Source organism: Dama dama, chromosome 12, assembly GCF_033118175.1.
Source record: "Dama dama isolate Ldn47 chromosome 12, ASM3311817v1, whole genome shotgun sequence".
In the NCBI taxonomy this organism is placed as follows: domain Eukaryota; kingdom Metazoa; phylum Chordata; class Mammalia; order Artiodactyla; family Cervidae; genus Dama; species Dama dama.
In genome coordinates this window covers 33,904,918-33,915,548 of record NC_083692.1, presented here as the reverse complement: position 1 = coordinate 33,915,548, position 10,631 = coordinate 33,904,918, and the positions used below count along the sequence as shown (strand labels likewise).

The 10,631-nt window shown below is 47.2% G+C and overlaps 1 protein-coding gene across 2 annotated transcripts; it reads right to left on the bottom strand.

Annotated features, from left to right (window-relative positions):
* Nucleotides 1-4,040: 4,040 nt before the first annotated feature.
* Nucleotides 4,041-7,662, bottom strand: OTX2 (orthodenticle homeobox 2). 2 transcript variants are annotated; one of them, XM_061158371.1, is made up of 3 exons: nucleotides 7,566-7,662; nucleotides 6,451-6,626; nucleotides 4,041-4,661 (listed from the first exon to the last, which is right to left on the bottom strand). In XM_061158371.1, the coding sequence occupies exons 1-3, from the start codon at nucleotides 7,660-7,662 to the stop codon at nucleotides 4,041-4,043; spliced, it is 894 nt and encodes a 297-aa protein (XP_061014354.1). The 2 variants fall into 2 exon arrangements, with proteins under 2 accessions (XP_061014354.1, XP_061014355.1); XM_061158372.1 differs by having other exon boundaries at nucleotides 6,451-6,602.
* Nucleotides 7,663-10,631: the final 2,969 nt, after the last annotated feature.

Here is a 10,631-nt window from a genome sequence, read left to right as displayed (position 1 = left end):
GCTTCTGGTTAAGTGGAGGCGGGAGCCGCACTGCGGCCCTGCGCTGCAGGTAACCGGAACGGGCCACCCGGAGCTGTCCGGGACGCCAGAGGCAAGGCTTTCTTCTCCCAGAACTGGCCTCCGGCCTTCAGGGCAGTTGAGTGCTGCGCCGGGTCTAAAAAGGAAGTCAGGGTATCTGGTTTAAAGACAAAATCTAAAAACGTCGGAGAAAAGGGTTGCGCCAAGGGTAACCCCGAGTCCCGCAGGCTCCCCCTTAAAAAGCTCAGCTCAGAGCCGAGGAGCCCCAGGCAGGCCAGAGCTCACCCAAGCCCCAGACTTTCCTGGAAGATCCCTGGAGCCCCAGGCAGGCTCAGCTGGACCCCACCTAGGCGCCACGTCTGCGCAGGACACCGGAGGCCCAAGGACCGGCGGGAGTCCCCGCTGTGGCGGCGGCGGCGGCGGCCTCGCCCTTCACCGGCAGTGGGAGACCCAGCCGTCTGCGGTGCTTCCTCCCAGGTAGGGGGCGAGGACAGCAAGAGGCCGAGGGCCCCCGCCGTGCCGTCTTCTCCTAGCTGGCCCCCTCTCCCGGGCCCCGCAGGCCCAGATCGCCCTCTTCTCCTTCGGCCTTGGCTTCCGTTCCTTCTAGCTCCGGGCGTTCGTCTCCTGGCCTGGCCACACACACGCACCCCCGAAGTCCGTCCGGCCCCCCGAACTCAGCCAGGCCGTGAAGTCCGGGCCAGGTGCGCCCAGGCCCACGGCTGACCCCGAAGCCTGCCCTCAGGTCTCAAGCAGGCCGAGCTCCTCCCGGCGCCGGCGGCGCACGAGTCTCCCCGCAGCCCACAGCGCCCGGAGCCGCGAGGGAGGCCTGAGGGCCGGGTCGTGCGGTGGGCTGCGGCTCGGCCGAGGTTGCGACCAGAGTCAGAGGCAGCCCAGAAAGAGGGGAAGCCGGAGGACAAGCGCCCCAAAGGCCGCCCCAGCCCGGCCTGCAGGGCCGAGCCGGGCCCAGAGGGCGGCGCCAGCCTGGAGAGCCACTTGGATCACGGGCCCCGGGGACAGAGATGGGAGTGCTCTTCCCGGCTAACTCCGATCGGGCCATCGAGACTTAGAAACCGCAGCCCTGAAAACTCGCCATGGACTAGGTCTAGTGCCGCCTCGCCCGCACCTTGGCGCCAAGTCCTCGGAGTCCCGGGCTGAGGGTGGGCAGAGCCGCAGGAAAGGCGAGATTAGAGGGAAGAGATGGGAGGGGAGGTGGAGGAAACTGACCATTATCTCAAACTCCGACGTCTCGAAAGCCGGAACTTAATTGACTTGATTGGATTTCTCTTATCTTTGAAGGGGCGAAACACTCCCAAGGTGAAATACAAAGGGCCCAGAATCTTTGCGGGAAAGATAAAGGTTTGGGACAACAGATCTTTGTAAAGCAAACTAGCCCACCCTCACCTGCACTCCTCAAAACGAAGATTACTTCAACGTTCAAGTCTTTGTTGGTCGCTAGACAGTTGAAATAGCTCCCTGACGCCTGTGGAGGGTGGCATCGTTTCGGTACCAACTTAATAAAATTAAGCCAGGTCTTGGCTGGGCGCGGTGACCGGAACTCTGGACGAAGGAGCCCGCGCTAGCTTCCCGCCTCCCTGACCCTCCCTCTCTTGCCTGTGGTCATGGGGAATTCATTTCTACTTCACTGTCAATTCAAACGGATTTAACTCCGTGGTCTGTTAAACGGAGTTGTGCAAAGGTGATGGAAAAATTAGTTTCAGAGGGGGCTCAGCGCCTTTTTCTGATGGCCTCCTTTTTTAAAATACCGGGAGAGAAACCCAACTGCAGTTATTTGCCGAGTACTCCGCTGTTTGTCTGTCGTTATTGTTTTTGCAGAGAGGGTGCTCTTTTCTGTCCCTTTGTGGGGCATTCTGGAAACCTAAGGCAGTGTGAGAAGTGATTTTGGGTCTGCTTTACTGCTGCATGAGAAAATCTGGGAGAATAAGATCCAGAATCTGGACTTTAAAGGAAAGATTCATGCTGGTGTCTTCTCCCCACCCCAATCTCACTCCAGTGTAAACTATGGTAGGGTGAATATTATCAATAAGAACTGGAAAATCTTGCCATTAAGTTGTGCCTCACTTGTTGACTGTAAACTATTCCATTTCCTTTAGCAGCAAAACAAAAACAATTATTAGACAAGATTATATAGGGCTCAAGAGAGCATGCACAGTCAGGGAAAATTAGCCAGAAAACAAAATGGTTGCAACTGCTAATGTTCATTTTAAAAAGTTACAATCAAGAGTTACTTCATTTTGGTCAAGCTTAAGAGCATAAGGAGTGTAAAATGAAATTAAATATTGCTTTTACCTGAGGAGCACCATAATCATTGGCCCGTTTGTCTTTTCTCATGGTTAGTTTACAAAATGCAGGTATAACCAGAAGGGACCTTTTTTTTCTTTCTCCCTTAGCACTTTCTTAAAAAAAAAAAAAAAAAAAGACCAGAATGCCTTATGTTCAAGTACTGAAATTATACGTTTTAAAACTTTTCTGAAACTCTTTTGTTCAGAAATCATTTCTGCCTGAATTGCTTTCAGATTCTGATTACATTCCCTATCATGTTTACCTCAGATTTTTTTTGGAACTTAAAAAAAAAAACCCTTAATCAAATAAGAGAATAGAAACAAGGGATTCTTGTCATTCACATTTTCTCTGAGGTACTACAGTTTGTCACTTCTTGCTTAAAAAATTGATCTATGTTAAGACATACTAGTAAGGTGCCTAAGAAATCATTAGGGTATCTGGCAGGGAGGGAAAAGCAAAGAGGGGTTTTGATTGTTTGGCTCTCTATATTCAACTTCAGAGCAGTATTAATGAAAGTCACAAAAAGTTTACATACCAATCATTCATATCTTAGTCATTCATACTTAGCACCCCCCCAATTGAAAAAAAAACAACAATGTTTGTTAATTTCCTCTCTGATCCAAGAGAGGAGTGGCTGAATGTGGGCTTCTCATTCACAAATAATGGTATAAAATTAAGCGGGACCCAATGTTGTGCTAGAACCATTTTAATATAATTATACATATCTGCCAAATCAGGAAGAAAGGTTTATGCATATATAACTTTTCCAGTTAACATCTGCAAGCATAAACAACGATGATCTCAGCTTATAAATTCATCAGGGTCAGAGCAATTGACCAATGTCTCTTTACTGCTAGGTTTACCAACAGTAAATTACATGATGAATTAGTGTCCTTTTCTCTTCTCTTACTCTCCTTGTCCAGAGACATTTTGTTGTAAAGTTTTCAGTGCAGCTCACCTCCAGCCAAAGGTAATCTTTTTAGATAAGTACTCAGTTGCTCTGAATTTACTTATAATTATAACCTATTTAATCACAGAAGAACCCCTGCAGAGGTGGAGTTCAAGGTTGCATACAATAACAGGAGATCACAGTTTTGAAGTCTAGCACAGATTAAAAACCACAGATGTACCATTTATATAAGACACACACTGATTGTCTCTTAAACTACATATTGACTCCTTATGAACATTATTTTTTAAATAAAGTAGTGCATCTAGGACAATCAGTCGCACAATTCACACAGCCCTGAAAAGTTTTTCAGTGCCAACTACCAGTTGGTCATGAAACGTGAGTGAGCTTGAGACACTGTCCATTCCTAAGATTCAACCAAGGATTGGCTAAAACATTGGAACACCTCTGCTTAAGAAAGCTATGTCCTTCCCTCCTTCCCCTCACAATTTAGTTCTGCTTGTTTATTTTTGGTGGTATTTGGTTGCACATGGCTAGAATGCTTTCGATCACTTTGTGAATCAGGAAAACCAATGATCTAAAACTATAACAGGATCTTAAGTATTAAGTAGATTGGTTTGTCCATTTCAGGTAGCTGGTTGGTAGGCCCCTCTAAGGCCTTTCATTTTCCTTCTATGCCTCCCAGGACATTGATCAGAAGATGAGTCTGAACATCATACCATCTAACTCTTTTAACCAATGCCTGGCTAAAACTGGAATGTCCAGCCCAGTATACTTAAAAATCACCCACAAAAAGAGGTTCTACAGGTCTTCACAAAACCTGGAATTTCCACGAAGATGTCTGATCTTTATAATCCAAGCAGTCAGCATTGAAGTTAAGCTTCCAGGAGGCAGTTTGGTCCTTATAATCCAAGCAATCAGTGGTTGAGTTAAAACCCAAGCTTGAAGCTCCATATCCCTGGGTGGAAAGAGAAGCTGGGGACTGATTGAGATGGCTGGTGACTGCATTGGTACCCATGGGACTGAGTGTGGTCCCTGGTCCAGGAAGCTGGTGATGCATAGGGGTCAAATAAGATCCACAGTCCATGCCCCCAAAGTAGGAAGTTGAGCCAGCATATCCTTGACTATAACCTGAAGCCTGAGTATAGGTCATGGGATAGGACCTCTGCATGCAGGAAGAGGAGGTGGACAGGGGATCTGACAGTGGGGAGATGGAAGCTGGGCTCCAGATAGACACAGGAGCACTGCTGCTGGAAATGGCTGGGACTGAGGTGCTAGAGGGGGGAGTGAATTGGCCACTTGTTCCACTCTCTGAACTCACTTCCCGGGCAGGAGATGTCTTCTTTTTGGCAGGCCTCACTTTGTTTTGACCTCCATTCTGCTGTTGCTGCTGCTGTTGGCGGCACTTAGCTCTTCGATTCTTAAACCATACCTTGAAAGGGAAAGAAACGTCTTTAACATGGTTTCAGTAATTCCTTAAGGAAAAGAGTGGCTCCCAGATTATAAATCTGTCCTAGGTGGACAGATATGCTCCTGGAATTATAAGAAAATCAGGGAGGCTCTATCTAAAAGCACTTGACCCTGCTTTACTCCCAGCTCAGAACAGTAACATTTAAGATAATCCCCCAAATCATACAGCTGAAAACTCTCCCCATCACTTTCCTATCTCTTATTTCCCTTCAAATACACACATAAATGTAGACCTAGCTGCATTTTGGAACACTCTCACAATGGAATAGAACGTATTTGTGTCTTTTGGATGAGAACATAGGAGAAATGAGGTAAAACAATTCTTGTGTTACGTGCCAACAAGAACAGCCTAAATTCAAACACTTTATAGTCCATCTTCCAGGTAGCAACCGCTAATATGAAGGCTGGTCCCATCACTTTACTTTTTGTCTCTCCTAGAAAGATTCATAAAAGAAAGCTCTCAGGAGAAATGATCCTGTTGAGGAAGGTCTGAAAGTCACTATTTGCCAAAACCTTCCTTATAGTAAGTGGAGTGAATTGTACGTACTCTGTTTTGAACTCAAAACCAAACTTCTCTTCTAGTCTCAAGTCTGAGACTGAGGCTTTTCCTTCAGGGTAGTGCCACTTGACACATAGATTGTTTCCTGTGTTGTGTTCATTGGCTTGTCACTGCTGTGCATAATTTTCAAAATTCTCTTTACCAGCCTTTTTCATGTTCTGCAATGAAGGAGCTGTGTTTGGTGTGCAAGTGGGGTTTATCAGGGAAACTATGGGCATTTTCTGGGCAGAAGTTTTTAGTTATCTTCTTGAGTGAGCTCTCAATATTGGCGTCTTAACTGTGATGATAATGCTATAATGCTGAGCACAAACCACCAGGCATTCAGAGCCATTTCTTTTCTTTCAGTGAAAACTTTAGTTCAAGCCTCACAGGTGCTAAAACTTCTTCTATCCTACTTTGAAAAAGTTTCTTTTTGGTCTGTTGCTCATGCTGATGTGTCCTAGCTGAAGGGTAGTCCCAAATGTGTATGTGGTTTAAGTGCTCAACATTCTTCCCAGAGAAATCTACATGGGACTTGCATTCAGGAAGTTGGGAGTTCATTTTCCTCTCCACCTTAAGGTCAAGTTAAGGGGGAGAAAGGGGGGAAGGTAGTTATCACAGGGATATCATGTTGATATTTTATCTGCAGAATGGCTAAGACCTAGCAAATTCTGTTCAATCCATAAGAAGTCAAAGAGAACACTCTTATTGTGTAATTCTTCTACCACCAAACTGACATGTGACCTTGAGCAGACCATTTACTCTACTTCTTCATTGTAAAAATATTGGAACTATCCAGGAGCTAAGCTTCTTTTACCCCTAAAAGTAGATGAGAATTGGGGTTGGGGGAGAGGTGGATTTCCAATAGAGGAAGGGAAGTTTTAAAATACTATGTGACTCTTCTTGAATCCAAGGGTTCTAGGACTAGGCTTTATCACCACAGCTAAATCACCCGTCTGACCTTGTAGCCTAGGCTGGAAGACCCTTGGTTATAGGATTGGGTGGGGGTGGAAGGACAAAAAGGAGTAGGAGGAGGGGACCTTAAGAGACAAGTTCACTGGCTTCAGATGGAGCCGGTTAGTTGCAAACCTTCCTTTGGTCCTCTCCGAGACCTGGAACTCTCCTGGGTCCTCCACACACACAGTACTGGGGGTGGGGTGGGGTGGGCGGGTGTCACGGTCAGGAAAGACGGTTCTGTCTACATCTGCCCTACCTGTACCCTGGACTCAGGCAAGTTGATTTTCAGCGCCACCTCCTCCCGCATGAAGATGTCTGGGTATCGGGTCTTGGCAAACAGTGCTTCCAGCACATCTAGCTGCGCTCGGGTAAACGTCGTCCTCTCCCGCCGCTGTTTCCGAGGGGTGGCTACGGGACAAGAAGCCCAGGGCCCTTTAGGGTGGGGAGCAGTTTCTCAGTCATAGGGGTCTCGGTGGGTGTCCGACTCTCCCCACCCCCACACCTCGGCACTCCCCGGGTCCTCTGCATCCGCTCCGCCCGGACGCTACCCACGTTCTCCCCACCCCTCCCCGTCCTCGGCTCCTCCGGCAAACACGGCCCCTTCCAGGGGAGACCGCACTGCCCCTGACGTCGGAGATCGCTCCAGTCAGAGCGCCCCTTCGAAAGCAAACAAAACAAATGAAATAAAAGACAAAAAACAAGAACCCTCCAAAATCAACCCCTAAACCACAACACAAAAACTCCATTCTCCCAAGTCAAAGGATCCTCTAGGACCGGCAGGTCAAATTGATGGGGCCTTTGTTCCTCCATCTTTAAAATGGGGGCACATTTCACTTCATACTTCTCCTTCTACCACTTTACAAAACAGATATGATCAGAAAGGAAAACACTCGCACCCCGGATAAATCACACCTCTAGGGATTAGAGATGAAGGGCCTGGAGGTCAGAGGAGATGCCGGAGGTTTGGCGGGGAGAATTTATCAGGACCTCGACTTCGCCAAGAGGGCACTTCCGAGGAACTGGACTTCGAGGTACGGGCAGGGGCGTCTCGCCCAAATGACAAGGGCAGTAGCCTTCTTTGCCCCAGTCCAATGTGTGTCCCCATTCATTCCAAATAAAAAGATCCGATTTTCTGAAAACGTTGTAGATCCAGCTACACCCTTTTCCCCAGCCCCTGCCCTCTCCTCCACCAATAAATGCCCTGTGGCTTTTGAGCTGCTGCTTGGAAGAAAAACCCAGTGGAGACCTCTCCCGGAGCTGGGGCGGGGACTACGTGACCCTCCACCCCGGTGCTCCGGGGGAAAGGGTATTATAACCCCGCGAAGCAGCCCTGGGGAAGGAGAGGGCAAGAGTGCCGCGGGGCTCACTTACCCGGGTAGCCCACCGAAGGGTGCAGCAAGTCCATGCCCGAAGTGGTCAGACTCAGCCCATTGACTGCATAAGGCGGTTGCTTAAGATAAGACATCATGCTAAGGTTGTTTGGAGGCGCAAACTCGGCCCAAATCCGGGGGACCCAGCCGGAAGGTCTTGCTTCGCCCGGGTTGGACAGATTCAGAGTCCTTAGTGGGTGGGTTTGGAGTGGTGGAACTAAGGCAAAGTAAACAAACAGAGGTGCTGGTTTACCGCTTCGTAGGATGCAGCTCTTCCACGTTCCACCACTGACTTAAAAAAGCCCGAGGTACCCAAGGCAGAGGTTTATAAAGGACTTGCAGAGCACCCCCGCCGCCCCCACCCCCAGCTGCCCTGGAACTAGAGGAGATGGAGAGAGACCAGATAAACCTGTCTTCCCCACCCCCCAGCCAAAACTTAAAAAAAAAAGAAAGAAAAAAGACCCGAAGAAAGCAATTACAATCTGCCTCCCCCCGCCCCCCAACAAAACCCCACGCCTCCAAATGCTCACATTGCATTCCTATCCCTACATTTGCATAGGACTCCTTGGCTGGCACTAGCTAATTGTCTCAAACAAAACTTGATTGGGGCCATTTGCAGAGACAAAGAACTCTTTGGCTAAATAAATAATGCTGATAACAAAGGCCATTGGTGAGAAACAAAGAAACAATTCAAGAAATCTACCTCTCCCCAGACTGTTGCCTTTCCAAGGCAGAGTTTAATTATCTTAGCTTTTTACCACTTTCAACTGCTGCGAACCTAAAATGTCAGTGCATTTAACATCTAAAATACCAACTTGCTGAACGGCAAACTTGAGAAAACTGCTCAACCACTATTATTCCACATTTGAAGTCATTTCCAGTAATCATTTTCACCTAATTAGTAGTCTGGGTAATTAGATTTCGAGGTAAGTAACAGATTTATTAGGGTTTTGGAGAACCTTGATTATATGTGTCTAAAGAACTCAAGCTAAACAAACAAGTATTTAACTTTTAATCGACGCCCATCAAATATTTAAAGGTAGTGCAAAGAAAGTCTTCAAGTTTGGCACAGGGTTTGCAAGAAACTCTGAAGTAAAGTTAGAATCCCACCAATCAGATAATGACAGGCTCCCACATTTGCAAGTAGTAAGGGTGCGCATTTGTAGTGCAAGCCGCTCCCATGTTGATTTTGATGTGTGGAGTCTGCTGATCCCACAGGAGGCAAATTTTCCAACATTTGGGCTTTCAGCAGCTACAGCACAGTTTCCTGTTAACTCTTAACGCTTTTTTGCACATTCTAGTTTTGCAGAAAGTACATACACAAACATCAAAGTTGTGAAACTAATAGAATTTCTCCCTACCTTTTAAGTTTCCTAAAATCCTATAAGAGAAAGAGCTCAGAGAGGGCAAAGGAAGAAAAAGAAAAGTTATTTACTTTATTCAGATGAGTTTTTTCTCACTCCCCCAAGCAGAAGGATTAAAAAATGAGTGCTTATAGGCTGGCTGTTTGCAATTTTGACTTCTATTTTCCCAAAAGGTGGTACTTCTGCATGGATCTCTTCTTTCCGACTTTGACATTATGAGATTGCTTCAAAATGGCGGATATAAGATTAGAAGTTCCTCTTACTTTTAGAGTTTATACTGAGTTTTAAGGACTCTGGGCTTTCATATTTACATTGCTTAAGAGATCAAGACACGAAACTCCATAAATGGAACTTGGTTACTGCAACTTCCTGATTTAAGTTCATAGCACAAAACTCAAGCTTTTCCATCTTTCAGTTCAGTTCAGTCGCTCAGTCGTGTTAGACTCTTAGATCTAACTTAATGTAATTTTATAAATGCCCTTGTAGGAGTTAGTGTTATCTCAGCAGTAAAACTAATTTAGCTGCTCCTACAAAAAAAAAAAAAAAAAAAAAAGACGTTTTCTTCTCATGACATCAAAATATTATTGCTTTAAAATACAGTCATGTATTGGTTTTAATAGCCTCTCAGCTGGAGTTCTGTCTTGCTTAATGCAATCTTACTATGTTGGAAAGTCCTGTAGATGGAAACAACTAAAATTATATCGGATCTGCACATGAGGAATATGGAAGAGTTCTCCATGTAGAGCTCTCACCCAATTAAAAATGCCTGACACATCATACATGAAAGTAGCACATTCCAGCATAAAAAGCAGTTACAAACAGAAAGCACCAGGACAGAGATCCTTCTCGGAGCTCCTTTAATCTGCCATCGAGAAACGACCAAGATTCTTGGCAAAAGACTTTACTATGAGATACATCTTTAAAAGAAAAAGGAACAAACCAAAAGCTACGACGTGTTCTCGACAGCCAGCCTAGGTACGCGCTCTCCAAAGACGGGGCCTCGGACCCTTCCATCTAACTTTCAAAGCCCTGCCAGGACGCCTTTCTCCCTTCCTCTCTAAGCAGAGGCCGGAAGGGGAAAAAGAAATCCCTTTTCAAAAATACAAACCTCAAAACAACTGCTCAGGAGGTGGCCCCTGGAGAACTCCTACCTATATAGAAGGAGCGGGCGGCGGCCGCGCGGCGAGTCCCCGCAGCCGCTCGGCGCCCACACCTCCGGGCGCGAGTGACTCGGTCCGGCGGCGTCCCTGCCCCGCAGCCCCGCAGCCTCGGCGCCCGAGGTCCTCCCGCCCCACTGCCCGCCCCGGGCCGCACCGCCTTATATCTAACGGTCAATTCGTGCAATCTGTCGCTCCCCCTCCCACCTCCCCCCTCCTTTTTTTTTTTCCCCCCCATCTTCCAAGGAGCCCATCTACCAGTTGCTGTGTCCTCGCTCAATAATAATTACCTCGTCCGAGAATTAATTATAATAAATGTTTTCTTGATAAACTAACGAGATAATCCGAAGGGCACACGTCCCTTAATTACAGGCCGCCGGGCTCGGCTCTGCTTCTCGTCCGGGCTGATTAATTTTCTGCATGATGGAAAGGAAACAAAACTACGCGGACTGGCGACCGGCCTGCGGCTCGGAAGACGACCGAGAGGAAGAGGAGAAAGAAAAGGGGATTTGCGGGCCGCGCGGAAAACAGCCGGCGCGGGCCTCC